This window comes from Zonotrichia albicollis, chromosome 3 (assembly GCF_047830755.1).
Source record: "Zonotrichia albicollis isolate bZonAlb1 chromosome 3, bZonAlb1.hap1, whole genome shotgun sequence".
Lineage (NCBI taxonomy): Eukaryota > Metazoa > Chordata > Aves > Passeriformes > Passerellidae > Zonotrichia > Zonotrichia albicollis.
The window spans coordinates 35498358-35522643 of NC_133821.1; the positions used below are offsets into that span (position 1 = coordinate 35498358).

Below are 24286 nucleotides of genomic sequence, written 5' to 3' on the forward strand. Positions count from 1 at the left end.
GGTTTTGATATACAACAAATGATTCTGTGAACCTTGCAGAGAGATTGTTTTGTACTGATTAGAATACATTACTCCCATGAGCAAAAGAAGTTTGAGTGGTAAAAAGCGCAATTGTTTTCATTAAAAGCCTGTTCTACATTATCAAATTCCTAAAAGACTTCAGGAAGCTAGGTAGTTCATTTTGACTGTCACCTACTGCCTGAATCCAAAACCTGTTTGAGGATTTATCACAGTACATAAGACCTCTCTGTGCAGGTTGCAAAGTTGCTGGGCTGTGCATAGAGCACTATATATGCATATATCCAGGGGTTATGTGAGTGCATGTGCCTTTTCTACTTGTACAACAGGTTGAACATCTGTCCAAAACCAGCACAGCTAAATTAGCTATCTTCCTGGTTTTGGTATGCTGAATGATAGAATTAATTTTTAATTTGTTCTTGTTTTTGTGTAGGACTGTGACAGTGATATGCAGTGATGAAGGGAGCCATGTTTCAGTTTCCTGTATTAAAAGTGCAGCCTTGTTTTGGCTTGAACTAAAGAGCAGAAGAGTAGAAATAGTGTTGGCAGAGTCAGTGACCTGTAACCTAGACCCTACAGGGTACTGTGGCCTGTTGCTGTATGGCAGTGCCTTTAGGCAGATCCTTTGGCTGATGCTGCTGTCAGCAGTGAAATCCTGATGCAGTTATTCTCAGTAGGCCCTCAAGAGGCCAAGGACTCAGTTGCCAAGTATTATACAAGAAGAAAGGTTTTGATATATGGACAGCTTTTATATTTACATTTGCCCTCAAATGGGGGCTAGCTTCATCTGCCTTCATAATGCTCTCCCCTTTCTTTTAATTTTTAATTTTTGTTTTTAATAAGTGGAAAAAAAGCCAGAATCAAAATACTGAAGATTTACCTTATATGCGATGAATAAGTGAAGATTTTTGATATTTTACTTGCTGCAACAAAAAATGGTATTTGGACATGTTGTCTACAGAGCAAAGTAATGAGAGTAGAAGAACAACTTTGTTGGTTTACTTGGGAATGGTATATGTATTAAAATTTGAATAGCTAATGCAAGGTGATGTTATTCCTATAATGTTTTTTTTTCTGTTTGTTTTTCTTTCTGGCTTCAGAATGAATAAATTAAAATGCTTTAATTATTTAAAGTAATACATGTATTCATATCTCTTTATACTTTTCTCAGTTCATATGTATAGTTCCTGTAAATTATGATCTCATTATCTCTGTACAGGCATTAAGGATATAATGTATCCTAGAAGGTAAATCTCTAACATAGCTGATGGAAAAAAGATGGGAAATAATCATCCTTTAAGTCTTGCACAGACCATCAGAGTGAATGAACTCTTCTTCCTGGTTGTTTTGTCAGGTCTATAGACAGCAAAGCTTTCTTACCATGTTGGCATGGAGCAGGCATTCTCTTGGATAATATTCTTATTTCCTAATTCCACACCTAGAGCTTTAATGTACCTTGAATGAGTTTACCCAAGAATAGGGTATACAAATCCTTTTATTTTATTTCTCTTTTTTTCCCTTTTCTTTCTTTTTATTTTTCCCCTACTTCTTCTTTCTTTCCTGCAAAAAATCCATCAAAATTCATCCCTTCTGTAAGGAGATGCTGTAGAAGATAAATAATTTGTGTTTTATAAGCAGAATCATATGCCATTCTGAGTAGGGGTAGGAGAGTTCTTGTACAATCTGTGCCTTTTCATCTCTGCCAACAAATTTTGAAAAGTTGTTTATCGGCTTTTGAGGATGTGAACTGAATGTTAGAAAAGCAGTTTAGATCTCTGAAACTCTGTGGTTATTGTCACACAGTGCAAGAAAATGCCAGTGTATATCTTAAACATGGACTTTGGGTTCTTACAGAAAACATAAGAGCACATTTTTTGTGTGCTTTGTTCTTCTCATGTTACATTTATTATTTTTTATATATTAACATTGCATTTTCTTAAGGAGAGACAACCATGGAGCTTGTTAACCAACTAGATCAAACAGACCTGTTGCCTATGCTAACGGAAAGACAATCTTGTTAAAACAAAATATGAGCAGGACTTTCACAGAAAAAATGGTGAAAATCTTAGTGATGGGAAAAATTATTAATAGTAGCTGTCTCAGGAAAATGAAATTTACAAATCTCCCTTTTATTAAAATCAGGTGTAGTAGTTATTCAAGCAGGCTACATGACAGTGTTGCAGGTAGTCTTTGTATTTCTTGAGCCAGATGATGGATTTAAAAATTGTTTCTTGGGTGCTGTCAGATTACCCATGTACCCTTTTGCTCATGGTGAGCAAAGAGTAGATCTGAGAGTAGAACTAAAATTTCCTTTCTTTCCCACACAGCTCTAAACATATGTCCACTTTGGAAAAACCACTAGTTGACTTCTGATTCAGCTGATGAGCTGGATGTAACCATAATTGGATGTTCATCATGTTGCAAATACCAGTGTCCATGGCACAGTTTTGAGACTGCTGCTTGCTGCTCCCAATGAGCTGCACACAGAAACGCCACCCAGGACTGTTGCTCTCACATCCTGCAGCAGCTTGCTGCAGTTTATACAGATGTACACATGGCCAAACACAACCTGAGCTCTGTAACAGGATATTTTTCTCATTTGAGAGAATTTACATTTGAATAGGTGATACAGAATTCGGGTAAAAGGGGAAAAATCTAATTGAAGTTTATGATACATAAACCAGCTTTTTCACTACTGCCAGTGTTGTTATTGATCTCATGTTTCTGTAGGACCTTCTGTTCTCTAGTGTTGTTACCAACTAGCTTACAATGCTGAAAAATGGTTAAAGAACTATTGTGCTTGCTTTTGCATTTATTCATGTTATATTTAATTTATTAGGATCTATTTATTAATGTAGCACATCATGATTCGTAGTACTTATGGAGGTAATCCTTCCTTGCTTTCCACCCACAAGCTCTTAGCTCTCAAAAATCTCCAGAACCAGCTATCAAATAACCCCCACCCATCAAGTTTGGGAAGGTGAACTTTTCTGCTATGGAAGGTGTGATGGTTTCCATAAAATATTTTCTCTACAGACCTGTGATAAATGTGATATGGTTGTCCAATTGCTTGTGAATGACTATTGTCCTGGAAATTGTTATTATCATAACATGCTACTTGGAAGTATCCAAACAACCATTTTGCATTCTTTTGGAAAGAATTTTTATTATTGGACAGTAGGTGTGCCATTTTAGTTCTTAATGGCTACACAGTAGTTATTTCTTTGTTTTGTGACCTTCTTTAGAAAAATAATGAGGAGGTAGTGTGGGAAGATCACCTGGATAATTGTGTAGGAAAACTGGATAATCCCTTAGAGGCCACATGTATATCCATGCTATCCAGCAGGAATTAAAAGTAGACCTGTTCCCTGTAAACACAAGTGGTCACTTCTTTTTTTCCTACCTGCCAAATTGCTCAGATTCATGCTTTAGATAGCAATATGCTATTTACATGACTTGTAATACATACAAACTCTTCTTTGGATTTCTTATCCTAGCTAAAAGTAACAGCAAGTATCAAATTGATGTTAGACATTCTAAGTCATCTGAACATTGCAACAGACGTGGTATAAGTAAAGCTAATTAATTCAGCTTTGGGAAATGCTTCCTCGCTCCAATTGAAAGTGTAACCGTGCATAGTCTAGCTCACAAAGTTGATTAAACGGCCTTACTACCGCTTTAGGGGATTAAATATCACAACTAGGTTAGTACAATGAAACGTGGCAAGAAGCCTCATGCAGATGAGCAAATTGGCCAACTGCAAACCTAAGAGAGTTCTTCATTCACAGTCTGAATAAAGCTGTTCAGATGGTTAGACTTACTGTTTTTCTTTTGTATGAAATTTGGCAGTAATTAGATTTACTCTCTCTCCCCCAAAATCTATATTTATAATTGTTACTGCTGTAGCATCTAACTACCAAATGTGCATTTGAAGTTTTTGCTACAACCATCTAAGCTTAAAGAGGCTTATGCACAGCCACTTTTCCTTTGATGTGTGTGGTAAACTTGCTGCTCTTTAGCATTCCCAGCTTCTTATCTGTAGGTTTGAAAGCATGTTATTGATACCTGAAATGTACATATTTTTTAGTATGAGTGTAGAACAAAAAGGTGTACAGGAAAGGAAGAAAGTTTGGAAAATTTTCTGAAAGTGATACTTTCTTTGAACATGAAATTCTGATCTCATACTGATCTAATACAACTTTAAGAGTATTTTAACAAACATTGAAATGGCTGTAACTCCACAAATATTGTTGGTGGTGATTTGAATGTTTGCATAAGCTGGATACAGCTAAGCTGAGGTATGGTTTTGAGCAATTAAAGGTAGGAAGTTAATGCACTGTAGCTTTGGGTACTCTGCTGTTTTCATCCAGCATTGGTTTGTGCTGCTGTTGGAAGGAGTCTTGTGTTTTCCCATTATGTCTTCTCAGTCTCCTATTTCTGATTTCTTCTCTTTCTCTTTTTCTTTATTTTTTTTCTTTGTAGCAGGCCAAGCAATTGGAATTGACCTGGATTAAGGGACAGCTAGGTGAATAAAAAACTGATTGGATGGCCTGAGTCAGAGGGTGGTGGTGAAGTGTCCACATTGTGTGTGGAGTCTCATGGGAATCTCCATGGGGACCTTCTTTAGCAGTGGCTGCAGCAGGCAATGTGCTGCACTCTTATCATCTTTGCAGGTGACACAAGCATGAAGGGGGTGGCCAGGTGATGGCTTGAGGGGAGGGCTGGTATGCAGGGATTCCTAGAAAGCAGGAGGAGCGCTTTGTCAAGAACATGATGATGTTCAGTAGGGACAAGTGCACCTAGGAGGGAAGAGCTGCTGGCAGGAGCATAAGTGAGAGCAGGGGGGCTTGGGGGAGCAGCTCTGCAGGAAAGGCCCTGACAAGGAAGGGAGTTGGCCAAGAGTATCCTGGGCTGTATCACCAGGCACACAGCCAGTCGATCAAGGCAAGAGATTATCCTCCCTGATTATTCAGCGCTCATTGCATTATATCGAATTCTATGGCATCCAGTTTTAGGTGCCTGATAAAAGGAAAGTTGCTTATCAAGTGGAATGCATTCAGCAAAAACCGTCATGATGAGCACTTGCCCTTCTAGGAGAGTCATCTGGAATTGATCCTTCTCAATTTGGAGAAGAGGTGGACTCCCAGTGCCTATGGGGGTTATAGACCAGGAGATGGAGTTGAACTCTTGGCAGTGACTAAATTGAAACGGGAGTGATCCAGATTAATTAAATACATGTAGAATTTCTCCATTACTGGGGGATGGAGAGCTTATGTGGTCTTTTGCCTTCAGAGATTTTCAATTACTGAGAACCAGGGACTGATCTCACAGCTGAGCCTATTTTGAAGTATAGTTTTTCTAAGGGACCTCCTGAGGCCTCTTCCAGCCTGAATTACTCTGTTTCCATGATTTTTGGTAGAATTTCCTGATTCCAGCTCTAGCTGAAAAGAGTGCTGTCAGCATTTTGGTGGCAATAAAGGGATAACTTCCTCCTTTCTTTTAATACTGAAGAATTACTTCTCCCTGAAGATAGTCTTTAGTGTTTAAACTAATCTCTCTTACTCTTGCAGTACACAAGGAGAGCACATGGGGGGTTATTTTGATTTAGTTAAGAGAGAGTAGTATATCCAAGGAATTGACCTTGCTTTGCTAGCTGATGGTTAACCATACAGTTTTTGGAGCTGCATTTAAACTTTTAAATGTCTTTCAGGACTTTAAGAAAAGAAATTTTTATTAAATGGGAGTGTTATATTTCTAGAGACTTGCCCTTATATTTCTAGAGACTTGCCCTCAGTTTATTTTCATTTTACTTGCAGAAACAAGCAATTCTTCCTCATTGCAAGCTTGACTCATCACGTAATTATAAACAGAGATACTGTGTACAAAGTTTAGGTGGCATGTGTAGGGGGATGGAATATAAGAAAATAAAGATAGTGTAGAAAGTAATCTTACCCGTAAGGAGTTGCAGCTGGGCCAATTATTGAAGATTAGGAATGGGCCTGACTTTAACAGGCCACAACTGTAACCAGTGAGAGGAAGAGTGCTATAAAAGAGTGGGGTGGCTGGCTGAGAGGGGAACTGGAGTTAATGGCTGCTTTGTGAAGCAGAAAGAGTCAGTGCTCTGAGGAGCTGCCCATGAGAAACACCAAGGAGGTATGAAACTTTTGCAATAAGGATACAACAGTCTGGAACCCTTGCAATAAGATGACAACAGGCATGGACAGTTTTCTCTTCTTCTAAGGCTCTCTCACATTATAATTTTCTAACAGTAAATCCCACGAATAAAATGGAAGAGGGGAAAAAAGAGTTCATGCTGTTTAAAAGTCGTGATGCATATGTGAAATGAGTGAGTGTTACAGTTTCTTTCTGGTTTCCATTGCTCAAGTGAGTCAGTTAAGTCTCATTTATATCAGATGGGAAAGTTGCAGTACTGTCCCTGAAAGTATCGCTGCCGGCTCACTCTGATTTTCAGGATCACAGTAATTATTTACCACTGATGATTAGAAAGCCCACATATAATAGACCACAAGTTTTAAAAACTCACTGGAGATGCCTGCTTTTGCTCACTAAGTTTTTTTTCTTTAAATAATGAAATATTTCTTGTAAATGGGAAGAAGTGCCACAAAACAGCATTATCTTTAATTTTGCCCAAGGTCTAATGGGAAGTGTGTAATTTTCAAAATGTGATTGTATGAAGTGTTAATCTTTGGAGTCATACCTAAGATTCAAAATTATATTTAGCTGAGCAATTTTAAATTGTTTTTTTTTTTGTCTCTCTAATCATGGAACAATGAGGTCTGTGTATGTCATCACCATATTGCTACATAAAAATATTTGTTCACTCTGAGCCTTTGCTTTTCTTCCCTTCCAGAGTGCTGAAATGTGCTTAGCATGGTGCTACTTTATGATTTCCTGTAGGTACCTTCTGTTTCACTCCTTTTGATAGAAATACTCTCTCCTTGGACAGCAAATGAAATTCACATGTGCTGTAAATCAAGTCAAAGATGTGAAGAGATCTCTAAAAGTTCTGCAAGGTTGTTACCACTTTTCTTCTAATGGGTATTAAGGCTCGATAAATGCAAAAACCTGTTTCAAAAGCAGCTCTCTGGAGGTTTCTTCAGATGCAGAATTCTTTGTGTTGCTATCAAGCAAACTTATCTTCCTCCCTTCTTTATGCTATCTAGTTTCCTTTCCTGGTACAGGTTTGTATAATTGCTGGGACAAATTATCACTTGTTTTACTAAATCCTACTGTGAACATTGGTTTTATATCTTAATGCTGAAGCAGGAAATGGTAACATTTTCCTTATGGTAAATTGTGTTGAGCGGATGGAACTGTTCTGTGTCTGGTCATGGTGTGCTCTACTTATTACCTAGCTTGTCAGATAATCCTGTGTAAAACATCTGTTTTATTTCTAAAAATACAACAGAAGAATTTATGTTGTTTCATATTTAGGTTCAGAGTGTTTTAAGAGATGGGTCTAAGACATTTGGTTTCAGCTTCAGGCTATTGGATCAAAATTTTCATGGCTTATATAAGATGAGTGAAATAAATTTGCTTGAAGGTGGTGGGTTTTCTTCTTAATTTTTTAAATTTAAATTCTTACTTGAGGAAGATACTGAGATGAGCATAGGTGTCTTAAGCCATTTTAAACTCTGGAATATTATCTCTGGCTTCCTGCAGCAACTTTAAAATGGCCCATATTGTCCTGTGTTTTATGCCTTATCTGCAGTCAGGTGTTTTTGATATGTTGACCAAACTTGTGTTTGGATGCCTAAATTACTTTGGAAAAAAGCCCCAGACCCAAGGTAACTGGAAGAAGTATTAATGCTTGAACCTGACAATCAAAATGTGGCTTGTAATGGTCACTTACTGTAATAAACAGTTGTAGAAATTAATTGCTGGAAATATTAGTGTGGTATAACCCCAACTAGCAATAAAACACCACACAGCTGTTGGCTCACTACCCCAGGTGGGATAAGAATTGGAATTAACAAACACAGCAAAGAATTAATTCCGTGCTTCCCATGGGTAGGCAGGTGTTCATCCATCCCCAGGACAGCCAGGGTCTGTTACACACAACAGTGACTTGGGAAAGCAAAACATCACCAGTCCAAATGTCCCCCTTTCCCTCTTCTGTGCCCTCAGGGGACCAGCTTTATATGCTGGTCCTGATGCCATGTGGTATCCCCTGGGTCAGCTGTCCTGGCTGTGTCCCCTCCCAGCTCCTTGTGCCTCCCCAGCCTCCTCGTTTATGGGGTGAGGAGCAGAAATGGCCTCGGCTCTGGGTAAGCTCTGCTCAACACTAACAAAAACATCCCTGTGTTATCAACAAATCCAAACACAGCCCTGTACCAGCCACTCTGAAAAAAATTACCCTATCCCAGACAAAACCAGCAAATCCATAAACTTTTTAACATGAATTTCTATTTTTAATTAACTATTTGCCTAATTAAAAAATGCTTCACCTTGGCATAGATTTAAGATTTATTTATTTTCAGTATTATAGATGCCAAAATAATTCTGAATTGAGTTATAGTTTGACTTGGACCTGTACATATGCCTGGTGAGGCTGTGGGTTGTCAAGTGAGATGGATGAAATTCTTGTTTTCATTTTTGTTTTCTTGCTGTCTTTCTCCACAAAACATGCCAAAACAGGGAAGGGGATGGGGGTGTCTACAGCAACATAGACTTAAAGTGGAATTGGGTTTGAAGAAGTTGGTTATACCAGGGTATGTTGTTACATCACTTTTATGAAAAGAACTATTAGAAGTGAAATGAACTACACACAGGCATGATTAAAAAAAGTAGTAGTGTTGCATTTGGAGAGAACTGTGGTTGCTATGAGGATGCAGGCAGGCTTCAATTTGAAATAGTCTTTGTAGGTTGGTTGTAAAAATGGTTATTATTAGTAGAGAGGGTGAGGTCCTCTGTTGTAGGTAGTTACATTAAATACTATCTCATGCTGAGGTTCTGTTGTTGATTTTGTGAGAAACATTTTGTAAACTACACTTGACTTTGCAGATGATGGATAATTTATCAGGTAGAAAGTTACCAAATCTTAAAGAAGTTTTTAAAGGGTCTGTATTTTTGCATCCATTATTCAGACAGACTTTTTGCCCTTTTTGGGAAGCTGGAGGAAGTACAGATTCAAGTTCCACATATCCCAAAAATCCACTAGGAAGGCAGATTTAAGCCATCAGCATCCCAGGGTAGGTCTTTTGGAGAGCCTGCCATTGTGTGACATGTTAGCAAGCACTGGGAGCATTGCCTTTCAATTCTATATGTGACTCTTTCTAGTGTCTGCTTTTATTTGTTCCTGTCTTGCTTAAAAGAGAAACAACTTTAAATCTTATTTAAATATGCAAATTCACTGCATTTGTTGTCAGTATGGAAGGTGGTTAGCATAGTGGAAGGCATTAGACTTTTTCAGTTTTCATAGACTGATTTTGCGGACTTCAATTATCTTTAGTAAATTTCAGTTCATAGAAAGTGTGCTTTTCTCTGGGACTTCTGTAAAAGTTTTAGTACTGGTAATATTGGCAAGAGAAAGTCAAGCCCAAAACTGGTCAGCAAGCAAGAGAAAAAAAAAACAGAGGAAAGAAGATGAAAAAAGAATGAGTAATGTTGACAGGATTGTTCTTAAACAGTGTGAAAGACATCAATGCGTAGTACAGAGGAAAGGAGCATGATTTTTTAAAGGGTTGAAGTAGAAGAGTATAATTCAAAATACTTAACATTCTGTCAAGTTACATAAACTGTAGTCTTGTTAAACTCATCTTTTCTTTGAAATACTAAAGGAGGTTGCTAAGGGGTGGGGGGGATGTCAAATGAAATGGCTGCAATGATGTTATGCAACACAGTTAATTTCGACCTACGCTCTGCTTCTCTGCAGAAGAAGTTGAAGAAGAGTCTGAAACTACAATTGAGGTTGATTTGACTGATAAACAGAAACATCAGTTGAAGCACAGAGAGCTTTTCCTTTCTCGCCAGTATGAGTCCCTACCCGCAACGCATATCAGGTAAGAAGTAGTAAATACAATTTATCTGGGTGGATTGCCTGCCCATAGCCCATCTGCTGGACTGCTACAGCCTTGCAAAAAGGTGTCACTGATCTTAGCTGAGTTGGGCCAGGTTATCCCATGAACTGCTTTGGAAGCACCTTTGTTTTTTCCTTCTGTTGCTTGATGTTTGAGCCTTAGAAGGGACAAGAATGTCAGCGCTCTAGCTTGCCAATTGATAGCATGAGTTGATACTTCAGTGGAAAGTCAGTGTTATGTTTTGAAGAGCTAATTTCTTTAGATATTCTGCTGGCCAAAGGAAGCTTGACCATTTTGTCTGGTCTGGAAAACAGCAGATGGGTTTGGAACGGAGGCAGTGACTCATTGGTCAGATCTGCAGTTTAGGGCTGCATGCATGTAAAATTAAAATTACCCCATCTTCACTAAATGTGAAGAAGTCATGACTGAGTTTGTCTAAATGTTACAGAAGCATTTCAAGTGTTGTTTTAAATTGCCTTTAATGCTAATGTAGGAAGAGACTTGCTAAAGCTCAAAAAGTGTTTGTCAACTTCTTTCTGTAAATGATGTAGGTGCTCACATCAGCTTCTATTTAGCAGTCAGAAAACCTTTCTTTTGTGTTGGAATGAGGAGATGATGAATCTAGAAATGGAAAAGAAACAGCACAGTGATGGGGGGAGTCTAACTTAGTGTGAAAAAATGCATTCTCGCATTCTTGAGGAGTTTTCATTTTCTTATTACATCTATCTTCCCCCAGCTATTTCAGACCATAAGTGTCTAGAAGCTGCCAAAAAAAGAGGTACATATTGTCCAACAGGAGAAGCACATTGTATGTTTATATTTATTTTCTATCTTATTGGCAAATCACAAAATCATGGAATATTCTGTGTTGAAATGGACCCACAAACATCACTGAGTCCAGCTTCTGGTCCGGCACAGCGCCATCTCCAAGAATCCCACCATGTGCCTGAGAGCATTGTCCAAATGCTTTTTGAAGTCTGTCAGGCCTGGTGCTGTGAGCACTGCCCTGGGAAGCCTGCTCAAGTGCCCAGCCATCCTCTGTGTAAAAACCTTTTTCTAACATCCAACCTAAACTTCTCTTGACACAATTCAGGCCATTCCTGAATGGGTCCTGTCACTGGACACCACAGGGATGAGAGGTTGCTTATCTCTCTTGCTGACAACACAAAAACTGGAAGTTGGAAATTTTTGTATTAATTTCTTGTGCTTTATTCAGCTCCTTCTTCTGACTTTGAGAAAGTCATTTAACTGTCAATTTTCTGCTGCTCCAACTATAGCATGGAGATAATAATCCTGTGCAGTTTCTTTTACTTACTTTGACATTTAGATATTGAAATAAGGTATTCTCCTTGCAGATGGAAGATTACATAGAAGAAGTATTGTAAATGTCTTCTCACCTCACAATTCAGGGAGCAAATACAATAGAGGTTCTCCAGTACATAGTTCACAAAGAAGGCAGAAAAACACGTGAATTCATCGTACATGCCACACAGCACAGCAGGCAAAAGCAGAGTGATGACTTGCATCTACTTTTCAGAACAGATGAATGTTGTAGGACTGTGCTGTCACGTGTTACTAAGACCTTTAGCAGACAAATTCTGGAACAAGCTTGATGTTTCAATGTTTTAAAACTGTTTTAAAAAGAAACAAAGCAAATACACTATAAGGTATTCCTGGTGTTCCTTACTTAGGTCTTTAACTTACCTGTGTTCACGTTCTGTGATTCTCAGTAGTTTTTTTAACTTTTAATAATTAGCTGATCCTCTAAAGAGGATAGAAATATTGAGGAAGTGGCACTCCTCTAGCTTTCTTCCATCAGTACTCCAGAATACTCAAGGATGCTGATATCACAGCTTCTCTGTGTGCCTGTTTGGTGTTTGATGTCTGTTATGATTTTTTTTTCCCCTGCCATCTATTTTGCATTTCACTTATTGAAACTTTGTCTACTACCTTGTGTCCTATCACTACTTCTCTGAAAGGAGCTTGGTGCCATTTTAGTTATCTATCTTTGCATTAGCTAATTGGACAAAGCAGCAGAATTTCTCCCTTTAGTTGTCATACCTGAAGACTGAACAAATCTAATTTAATATCAGCTGAAGACATGTTGAAAGTGTATTTTTTCCCAGGGTCACCAACTGGGGGATACCCCCAGTAACCAGCTGCCTGCTGGACTTTGTATCACTCACCACAACCTTTCCAGTCTGGTGGTTTTTTCCAAGCTTATTGTCTACTTGTCTAGTCCGTATGTTTCCAATCCTCTTGAAGGACACTGCAGGCCTTGCTGAAGTCAGGTTCAATGACATTCTCTGCTGTCACTGGCCTACCAAGTCAGTTGCCTCCATATAGAAAGCTAGGGGATATTTGTGCAGTCAAAGCCAGGGTAGCTCCATGACGTTGGCCTTTGCTCTAAGCACTTAGAGTTTTAGCCCTTAAGAGAAATTGGATTTACAGGAGTAAATGGTACAATGGTATAGAGTGGAGATAGGAGGTTGGAAATCAGTTCTATCCAGAGTAACAGCACAAAACCTCAACCCCTCTGGAAGGAAAAGGAGAAAATTCAAGTTGATTTTAAGAGAATGGAGGAGGTTTTTGACAGCTACAGATCTTGGGCTTTTCCTGACATCTTCAACCAAGAAAAGTATATGAGACTAACTGTATTTTTGTTGAAATTGAAGGAGTAGAAGAATTTTACTTAGTATGTTTTTATTTAGTATAAATAAAACATTTATGTATAAGATTTTACTGCTTTTGTTTTGTCTTTCTTCTTTTCTTAAGTTTACCTTTTTTCAAACTGAAGGGTAGAGGAAATTACTGCTACTGTCACTAAGGTTGCTTTTGTTGTAGTTCACAATTCCAAATATAGTGATATCTCATTTATACACCTGTTGCTGTTACTTCATAGTTGAAGCTCCAGAGTAACTACCTTGCAGTAATTTATTGGGTTAGATTTCTTTGATGTGCATGCCTAATTCTGGAGCTTTTTGATCTGGCTCTGGGTTTTGAATAATTCTGTTGTAATCAGTTTGCTTTTGTATTAGTGAAATAGTGTTTTATCCGGCATTCTGGTATTTTTTTGTTACATATACATTATATGTAACTGTTTTGATATGTAATTTGCTTTGTTAGAAATGCTGAGGTTTTTTAGACTTCATTTTGTTGCCCCTTTAAATTAGTTGTCACTGTGCCATTTCAGGGAGCAGCAAAAGTTTTGGCATTAAAAAACCCCTGGAGAGCCAGATTTAGAAAATAATTAGAAGTGGGTAGTGTAGTAATTAAGTGTGGCAATGGTTCATTGTGGACAGGGCTCTTGCAGTGGAATGTGTATAGAAGGTGGAATTACCTGCTTGCTCTGGAGTCATGGTGTGTGGCACAGAGCAAGCTCACGTTTCAGTCTGGGGATCAAAGACAAGGCTGGTTACCTTCCCGCCTACTTGTCAGGTTACAAGTGAAATTATTGCCTCCTCTGTCTGCTCCTATGTGTGCAGGCAGTAACACCCCTCCAGTGGATTATCTCCTTCCTGCCTAATCCCTGCGTGCTGCAGATGCAGTTTTGCCAGGCTCTGTAATCCCAGTGTCCTTGTCACAGCTGTCCTGCCCGCCGGACTCTCTGTGCAGCTCTCCTTCATTAATGTCGCACAGGGAGTGCCCCCAGGGTCGGTGCAGGTGGCTCCTCTGAGCAGCCCAGAGAGGCTTGAGCATTACCAAATAGAGCATTTTGGAAAGGCATGAAAAGTTACAGGGTGAAGAATGGTGAAAGGTGTCACAAAGTTGAAATTATCTGCCAGTGTTGCAGAATTCACCATAAAGCTTAGCATGTGTTAAAAGTGGGTTCTTGTATAAAAATCTGCTGGTGGTTATCTTGTTGGAGATGCATTTGGTATGAGCTTTGAGCTTTAAATTTATTTTTTCGTTCTTAAGCTCTCAAGTGTTAATAGATATTAAACATGTTTAGATTGTTGTAAAAAATGCATTGTTGTCTAAGTTAATTTGTAATTGCTCTAAAGTTAAATATTTCTTATGAACGGTGTAGAAGAATTTATTTATACATCAAGGTTCATCTTACCATTTCAATATCTTTGCTTATATCTGGTTTGCTTATTTGGTGTTCCAGTCTTGGGATTGGGGAGTTTTTATGTAGGTGATGATGATTATATTTTAAGTGTTTGGAAAGTATAAATAAGCCAGGCATTCTCAGATGTCATAATAAAAGAAGGTGGGAATCTTTTGGGATGCTTTATACAGCAATAAAAACCTCCACTCCCTTCAGGAAAAAAAAAAAAAGAAAATAATATTATTTTTCTTGCATTTTAATTTACATATGTAGGATATCAGTACATTATATAGATATTTGTTATGATGGGGTTTGTTCAAACAACTGCAGTAAATTTACACCCTAATCTTTAATGGGGAGTGTTTATTCAATCTGCAATTGGATAAACTAAGTGTTTATTAGGTTTTTTAGAGGATTGTATTTGTTGCTTGACATAAACAGCAAATTCAAGTTTTGTATGCACCTATGGAAGACAAACATTCTGAGCATTGATTCTAAGATATTGTTGCACATCCTTTACTTTAAAAACTGACAAACAAAAGGCAAAACCAAGAAAAGAGCCCTCAAAAGTATCCTAAGGTGGTAATGGCTTGGTTTATTACTTCTGTTCCAGCACAGAAAAGTTTTCATGAGCCTTTTAAAAACTGTGATTGCGTAAGATAGTTTTATTAAAAGCTGATTAATATGACTGGGGAGAATGTGCCTGTGCATATGTGATGTTAAAGAGCATCCAAACAGTCAGATCATGAGAAGACTTCTTCAATTTTTATTAAGCAATTTGTACTGTCTGGATATTTTTACATGTAAATGTACAAAAAAAGTGTGCTTAAACTTCTGAAGTACCAGTCTATAAGGATCTTGGTTTCCCTCTTTTGACATTATTCTGAACATTAATGGAATTCAGAACACTGCATGAATTTTTTTTTCCGTTTGGTGTTTTGTTAAATTTTAATTGTTTATTTGTTTTTTTTGTTATTTTGGTGGGGGGTTTTTTTGGTTTTTAAATAGTACCCTTGCTCTTGGGTAGACTAAAGAAACTTTGATTGGTACCACTTTGTAGACGTGGAATAAAAAGTAGCTTAAGAACATGAAGTTTATATGAATATGTCATGCTTACAAACTGTAACCTTGTGGTGCTCTTTAGATGTGTTATAAATGACTCAGTTGTTTCAAGTATCAATATTAGTGGGTCCTGATGAGGTCATGCGGAAGAAAGAACAGCAAAAAAGAAAGTTGTGTGATACAACTAAGGTGTAGAGAAATCCTTTTTTTCTGAATGTGGGATTCCTTAACTCAAAACACAACGAATGCTCTGAAGCTCAAGACAGATGTGGCAGGTCATTTTATAGTGTTACTTCTCAAGACTGGGACCTTTATCATTTAGTGGTATTACCTTGGGATTTCTAGTTTTTGCATTCCTGGCAAACTAGAAGTTTCTGTGTATAGGGTGTGTGAGTATATATACGAATTTTACCTACTTTTTAAAAGCTTACAATGATCCTTATAAGCCTGATTATTTTCTGGCATAATCAGACAGGATAAGGTGTGAATTTGTTTTGCATAGGCATGTGCTTACCTAATCATTTAGATTGCTCCAAATAAACTCATTCCAGATGGGAAGAATACCTTGCTTAACAAAGGGACTTTTGAAACATGTCTGACTATTCTCTTCTTTTTTTCTTTTCCAGTAAAATTTAAATTATTGTTACCTTAATTAAAATAAAAATTCAGTTCAGGACAGAATCCTGTTTTCATATGTGGTCAATAACCAGTACCAGAAACAGTGTAAGAAAAGGTGTATTTATCAGTGGAAAACTGTAACATGAATATCTGAAAATCAGTACATATTTCTCTGTAGTGACATAATTACCAAGTAGGAGCCTTTCATAAGATGCAAAACTTTTATTTTCAGTTGCTTGGAGTGATGTGTGTTGCTTCTGAGCTGGGCAGCTTGTAATGGGCTTGATGATTTTAACGGTGTTCTCCAACCTAAATGGTTTAATCAATGTATGGAAAATCATTCCTAACCAGCTTCCTGTGGTTTTGTTCAGTTCATGTGCATCACTGCTGCTGTGCTAAAAGGCAACAATTCTTTTACATTTTAGCATAAATTAATCCCTAGAGAGAAAATATCAATCACTTGAGTTTGCAACAGTGCAGTTTACAGAAAGTACATCTACAGTTATGCTTGTTTAGAGATATCAAAATATGTAGTTTTACGGTGGCCACGTTTAGAAAATATTTACCTTTTATTACTTTTAAATCCATGTCAGTTGGGCACGATTGCTTCGGGAGACTGTCTGTAAATCCTACCAATTTGGAGTGCACAAAATTAGTACTCCAGCTCAAATTAAAATTAAAACTCTGGAGTTTTTGACTAAAAGCCACATGCAGTATCAAAATCCTGAGCCATCCATCCATATGATCTATGCACATGTTTAAATGCCAGGCATTTACTAGTACATTTAGATGTGCATATATTAGTTTGCTGTGCATTCTGTTTTTGATTTTATTTGATCAAGTGTGTGTTAATCAGATAATACCAAATTTATTGATTTATCTTTTGGCCACAGATACACAATCTTGTATTCTTTGGAAGGTTGGTATTACTTTGTCAGAGGCACAGATCCCAGTAGTAGTCGCCTATCAAATTTTTGTTTAGGTTTTCTTCCTCGTGTTTGAGATGGCTCTATAAATGGACAGAGACAGACTCGAGCCAATTAATTATAAATCAATTCAATGCAGATGTTTTTTGTCAATTCTAGATAATGATTGAATATTTTAAAAGTCTGATTGTAGTTAGGGATCTATTACAAGTTTAAATCACCATGATGATTTTTGTTTGTTTTTAGTGTTATGCAGTAGCTTGCTCCCCAGTTATTCTCTTTGCAGTCTTGGGAACTTGAAATTTGCTATAAAGACATTGGTATGAGTCTGTCAGCACATTCTGTGCCCCTTAAATCGTGCTTCAAAGTAAAATGCACAAGTACTCTTAGTACTGGCTTGCTGTGACTGGGGAATCAATTTCATGTAATTAGTAGAAGCTCTTTGGACTCTGCAGTTCCCCCTCTGTGGTTTGGTGATCAGCATTGCAGTGTAGGCTGCTTGTAAGGGATCAAGACTTGGCTCAAAGTGGGTGTTTGGAAATCTTCAGAACACTTTCTCATTTAAGACAGCTCAGAGAAAAAAGTGTTGTTATTTCAGGTAGCTCTCTCCTCCTTAATTCACTGTCTTTTCTCCCCTTTTTCTCTCTTTATGCTGGATGTGCGAAAGATCTCTCTGGAGTTCTATTCCTGCACCTGCTCCTTTCTATCCCTCTTCATTATGTACCTTCATTGGAGTTTAATCTTTGATTGCCATTGAAGTAACAGCATATGTTAAAATCAAATCAAATGTTTCTCACCAGCATAATATTTCCTAATATTCTTTCTTATTTTATTCTCAGACTGTCTAGCTAGTGACTCATGCTTCTGTGTTCCAAATGTCTACTGAGACAGTAACATTTCTTGATGCAGATCGTCAAGATACAATTGGTATATATCTGTACAAAATTATCCAAAATAATTCTGTTGTTTTCTGGAGGGCAATTGATAATTGTTATTTCTAAGTCTCTGGGGTTGTGCCTGCACATGTGTTTTTTTTTTTTTTTCTTGAGGTTGTATCTGAATAAGCAATGCATATAAAGTTTCATTGACTTGGTGGGAACCCAGAGCAATGAGTTCTGGGAGTTCTTGCACTGCATTGTCACCCAGGCTACATCTACATTCCAACAGGAGATTTTGTTGGCATGGTACTGAAGCCATGAAGGTGCCTTTTCCTGTCTTATCATTCATACTAGTTAAAAGGCAGCAGGTATTTTGTTTCTTGTGTTTTCTTTCTGTAATTTTTTTTTTTATTTTGCATACCTTCTCTTCCAAAAAATCTCTATTTTTAAAAGCTTGTGTCTCATGGGCTGTCTTACTCATCTGGTGAAAACATGAAGAAATAGCCTGCAAGAGCAGCAGAACTGGAACTGTAGAAGCTTCCCTTGGTATATAAGTGAAGGCTGAAATGATGAGGCAGTTGCCATTGATTTTGATTAATTTTGATAGTTGTAAAATATAAGTGTTTGCATCAGCTTTTTAAAATTTTCATAAAGGTTTTAATCTATATTTTTGATTACTTTAAGAAAAAGCTCGTTAAAGAGCAATTGCCTAGCAGTGCAAACAAGAAGGCATTTCATTCGATCTTTTGGGCAATTTGGTGTTTTGTTGTAGGTTGTTTAACCAGACTTTATTGAGATCTTTTGATAACATTGTCTGGTATAATAAGCTTGGTACAAATTTTTTTCTTGCAACTTAAACTCTTGAGCTGGTTGTCATCATATTTTGTCTTCATTGTACTAGTTTACTAAGGTCAGTCTTATCCTTCTCTCATCTAAATACTGATTGTTGTCACATTGTTGTCTGAAGTAAGTTCCTATATGGTTTTCATTCCTCTCTTGGGTCTCACTGAAACATGGCATGTTTTTACCTTTAGTTTTTGAGATCTCTTGGGTCTTACCTCTGCTTACTGTCTGTGAAATCTGTCCTTCAGGGCTGGTATGGTAACTGACATCTCACACAGAGTGTTGATTTTCATGAGCTCCATATTGACTTGTCCAAGACAGTCTGACCTATGAGTGCCTCACAAAAAACCTGTCACTTATTTCTTAGAATTTAATTCTCCTTTTCTTTGTTCCACAGTAAACAGCCTCCCACCCATCCCAGAAAAAATAGTTCCATAAAACAAGGGTGGTGGGGAGGGGGAGCAAATCCTTATGTTCCCCTCAATGAGACTTCTATGTACCATGATAACTGGTATTTCTTGCCATTTCCTTATAATCCTTATCAGTGTCTCTGTGCTTTGAGGTTTTGGCTGTCAATGGTTAGAATTTTAGTTTTGGGACTGTATGGTTCTGGGTTTCTGCTAGGGCTGTTGTAGAAATCCTTTCCTACAAAATCATTAAGGCACTTTAGAACTAAAATGTTTTGGGTTTTTTTTTTTTGTTTGTTTGTTTTGTTTTTTTTTTCTGGAGAGAGTGTGAATCTCATTTCTGTATTGTAACAGAAGGGCTTCCCTGAGGTATGGAAGTAGGCCATAGGTGTGGAAAAATAGATTGTCAGCCATCCCTTAGCAGAGGGGTGTAAATGATCAGAAATTGTCCACTCACTGGTAAAGTCACCTGGAACATACAGGAAAAAAATTACAAGCAGACAAAACAAATGAGAGTGAAGGAAGGTGTAGCATGTGAAAAGAGCTTTCACATGATTAATGCTTTAAAGAAGAAAGTTATGAGTTGTGGCTCTGGTTATCAGGACAGGAGAAGAAGCTGAATCCTAAGTGGTTTATATGATAGAAGCTGGCAATAACATGAGCATATATTTACAGGCGAGTTTTATTGTCTCCTTTTACTGCAAGACCTCTAAATTACTTTTTGTTGCTGGCTGATTTAATTATATAATAAGTTTTGTTGGCATTCTTGTCAGCTTGATGGAACAACCCTTTATTTGTGACCAGTTTAAATATGAAGTAAATCTAAGAGCAAAAAGGATTCTGAAGGCACAACTTAATCTCATCAAAATCAAGTTTAAATGAAGACATAAAAGCTAACTTACTTTTTTTGGTTACTGTTATTTGTGCATTGCTGAGGTTGTTTAAACTTTCCCTCAACACTCCTACAAGATAAATTTTGCCTAATTCTGTAGGATGTAAAAACCAATTTTTTGAATATTTTTAATTTGAGAAGAAGGTCAAAATCAGACATTTGGAGACATAAGATCAATCATCGTAATATTGAGACCTTCTGATCCTGTTAACTAATAATTCACCTTGATGATGCCAGTTAAGCCAGGAACGCTACTTGTTGGAGAAATACAGCTTAAATCAGGGAATCAGAGTTACATAAGAGGAGGAAGGTTTCATATATGGAAAAATAGTAGATAACTCTTTGTTTGTGTATTTTTTTAAAACTGGGCAATTCTTTGTAATTTTTAGCCAAGTTCAGTTTAATGATGCATTTTAGGCAGGAGACTCCAACAGAACAATGAATGTGTGACATTCATTGAGTAAATAATACTCAAAATGTAAAGACAGTAGGATATCTGAAAGAATAATTTTATTTTGGTGTGTAACTGATTTTATAATCTGCTAAATGCAGCATACATTCTAATTTATTTTTGTAGGTAGCTAGCTCCCCCTTTCTTTGTCTAGTTTGGAAGAGTCAGACTGCGTGCTGTTATATTCATTTTTTATTTGATATAGCTCTATATTTCTCAATTATCCTAATTTAAAACATTAAGGAATAAAGCTCCAGAACACTGTAAGGAGGAAAATATTTTTAAATCCAAAGAAACTAAGGGTTCTCAGATACATCCCATAAAAAACTAACTCCCAAGTTGCCTTGTAATGTGGTTTAAATGACATTAACTTTTTCTCCAGGGTGTTTGATTATTAGTATTGAAGAATGGGTGAAAAGTGCAGTGGAGAATATTAAGGTGCATATTACTACAAATCAATATTCACTTAAGTTCTTACCTTAGCATCCATGATTGAGGCGTGCCCAGTGTTTGTGCTGCAATGAGCTAGATGCTCAGTTCGATCCAGTAGAGTTCTTGCGACTATACAGAGAAGCTTTTCCTCTGATGGGAGAGGAGAGGTTATATAATTAGTAGGCTTTTATCAATTTGGTCAAGATTCTAAATCACTTATGTTAGGTATTTCAGATTTCTAGATTACAGTAATGGGTAACTGAAATATAGAAAATTAAAAGTAGAAAGACTTCTGTAATTCATCTGTTTTCAAACATGAGTTTTGTTGTTGTTTTTTATTTTAGTGTCTACTGTAGTTCTAGTGCTGTCTACATTAAGACACAAGTCCATGCAAGAGGTCATATATGCATTTAAAATGTTACCTCTGTGTGACTCCAGCCATTAGATGGTTCGAGTGCTGTATGAAGAAATTTAGCATCAAATAGCACCTCACTCATTGAGAAGACATGCTGCGGGGACTAATCTTGGATCTTAATGAAATAAAATGAATTTCTTAGCAGACCAGCAATCAAAGATGAGGTTGGTCAATAAAATACTTTTGCAGTCACCATGGCAGTGGAGCAATGAATGCGTCTGTGGTAATTGAAGTTAAATAAGGGCAGGCTCTAATGGAGAGAGGGGCCACACTGGAGCTGTATGGAATAGAACCAGACTGGAAAGGTGAACTCCTGGTTAGCTCTTTACACTAAAAAACAAAATAAAATATTAAAATAAAGTTGGAAAACTGACTTCATGCTATAACACAATTAATTTTTGGAAGTGAACACTCGGGAATTATAAAGGCTGAAAGCTTAAACCTTCAAAAAAGGACATGATCGGGTGTCTGGAAGGTTTCCTACTTCTCTGCTGCAGGAGAATTTTCCTCACTTGTTGTGTATTTTGGTCAGATTTTCTTCCTCTTCTTCCCGTTTTTCCTGGATGGTGTGGTTCTCCTGACAGATATGACAATGAGGAGAAATTCAGGACAGTAAGTTGTGGCTTACCCCCCTTTCCCAGGATGTGCAGTGGCAATGAATAAGACATTAGCTGGGTATGTTCACTTAATTATCGCCTATTAGCAATTGGCTTCGAATGCCTCTGGTTGAGCTTAGAGTCAGCTCTCCTTGACAGAATAACTTTACAATACACATTTTGGTGTTATCTTAAAATCAAAAAGGTCTCTGCAAACGAGTTTCTCTATTTGTGTTCTGGTCTGTTCCTTGAGGGTAGATGGGAGGTGGGTGTTCTGGGCACATTTCCTGTAGCTGGATGTATAAGGCCACACGAACTTCCTGGCAAATACCAACTAAAATTAGTAAAACTTTGGTGCATGAAATACAAGGTGCTGTGTGTAAGGGGTAATAAATAGATCTTCATATATATGTGTATATATATGTGTGTATATATATATATATATACACACACACACACATACATACGTATATGTGTATCTATAAAATGGTAGTTCAGTTGTAAATTATACCATAAAAATGCGAGTTGCTAGCAAGGTGATTCAGCACACTCAGCATTTTTCATCCATATCCGTGAGTGCTTCTTTAAAATATTATTTTTTGAAAATCATTCTGCAGGTTACTTGTGGAGAATTTGGAGATAGAGAAATTTGAGGCAAGACAATGCTGGGGGAGATGGGATGAGAAGGGGAGGAGGGTGTTGGTTTCCCAGTCCCATTGCATTGACTGCTTATGTTACAGTGGGCAGGTCTGTACCACTGCTGGGCAACAGGAGCCTGCACAGAAATGTGGTCGTCAGCATTTTAATGTGGGCAGAGAAGAAACTAATAGAATTCCATGATTCATTATTAAAAATGCTTCCATTCAAAAGAGAAAAGTGCTTTGTTTTTACAGCCTGAAGAGTAAAGACTTATATTCTTTCCAGTTTGAGGTTTATTTTTTCAAATTATACACTGAACTTACTGGAGATAAATCACTTGGAGGTGATGTTTCTATAATCCAGGCCTCTCAGTTAATTGTGTGTGCATTTATTGTTTGCCATTGTACCTCTTCTCTTCTTTTGCCTTTCCATTACTGAAATTATTTCCCAGTTTGATGGAATTCCAATGTATTTGAATGCTTGGTTCAGTACAGCCATTTGTTTTGTTGCTTTTATATGAATTTTAGTATTAATTAAGTATGGCAATATTAGTTTTTAAATATTTTCATGTTTTTCTATTTTTAGTGTGGAAGTTTAAAATATATCTAGATTGTTCTCTTGTAAGTAACTACTTGAAATTTGAACTTTTAACAAAGTTGCTATTCTTGCTTATGTTTGTGTAGGGGAAAATGCAGTGTTGCACTTCTGAATGAGACAGAATCTGTGCTGTCATACCTGGAGAAAGAGGTAATTGTGATTTCTGTTCAAGTAAATATTAGGATAAGTTTATTTTTCTTTCTGTATTTTTAACAAATGGGCAAACAATACTTTGAAAATCACACCTTGGATGATATGTTAAAAAAATTATGTTGTTCACAACACTGATTTAAACAATATTATTTGATAAAAATTTATTTGACACACTGAAATGATAGGTTTATTATGAATCTGTTTGTATTTAGAAAATTAACTTGAAATAATTAATATGGCATCTTACAGTTGAAAATATAGAGATGTTTTCCTGTAGCAGATACTGAAGGAGGAAATCACATGGTGCTTTTTTTTCCTCCTTATTTTTTCCTTTTATCGTATGGAAAGTATCTCCTCGTCACCCTCTGGAAGATACTGAGGATGCTTAGCTTTACCAGAGAGGAAGAAAATTCCCCAAGAATTTGAAAGATTGCAAAATACCTTTAAAATAAACATATTTTTCTTTGGAGTGTCTTAATATAACATCAGGAAGACAATGTTTTCTAACTGAAATTAGCATGTCTTTATTTTGAAATTTCTACACCAAACCACTGATAATCAGTAAAAATATTTTAAAAAGCAGGACTTGGCCTATACTTATGTGACTATACCACATTTACCGATGCAGTTTTAGTGCCTGAGAAGGGTTTACAAAGAGTGTTTTATTTATTTTGAGATTAATTTATAATGGAAAGTCAGTATGGTTGAGATACCTATGAGTGCAAACTTGTTAAATTCAGTAAGCATTTAACATCAATGCTCTTCAAATCCATTGATATATTTTTGTGTATGGATCTTTTCATTAGTGCTCTGTTCTGAAGTAAGTCCTAACAATGAGAGAAGTCTTCATTATCCTTTTAAAAGCGTTCATCAAACATCTGTATTATATAGAATGAAGATTTATGTACCAAACCTGTGTTCTGTCAAGTATGCCAATTTCCAAATGGAAGGTGTTACAAATTTGCAAACCTAATTTTAAAAATTATTATACTGTTGCAAACATGTCTCCTTTTTTTTAGGATACCTTTTTTTATTCACTGGTATATGATCCATCATTGAAAACACTTTTAGCAGACAAGGGAGAAATCAGAGTGGGGCCTAGATATCAAGCAGATGTGCCAGACATGCTTGTGGAAGGTAAATACTTGATCTCTGAGTAATGAAAAAAATAAAAGTTGTCATATTGCCTTATTGCTCATGTTGACTTTCTGAACTAATCTAATGCACAGAGGCAGACAAAGTAAGATGGTAGGTCTGAGAAAATTTAT

General features: G+C 36.9%; 1 protein-coding gene across 8 annotated transcripts in view; it reads left to right on the forward strand.

Moving 5' to 3' along the window:
- MTA3 (metastasis associated 1 family member 3) overlaps positions 1-24286 on the forward strand; it is a 139310-nt gene that overhangs the window by 13851 nt on the left and 101173 nt on the right. For all 8 annotated transcript variants that reach the window (XM_074537164.1, XM_074537165.1, XM_074537163.1 and 5 more), the window contains exons 4-6: positions 9914-10040; positions 22952-23015; positions 24038-24155. In XM_074537164.1, the coding sequence (XP_074393265.1) occupies positions 9914-10040; positions 22952-23015; positions 24038-24155 (309 nt within the window). The remainder of the gene's footprint in view (positions 1-9913; positions 10041-22951; positions 23016-24037; positions 24156-24286) is intronic.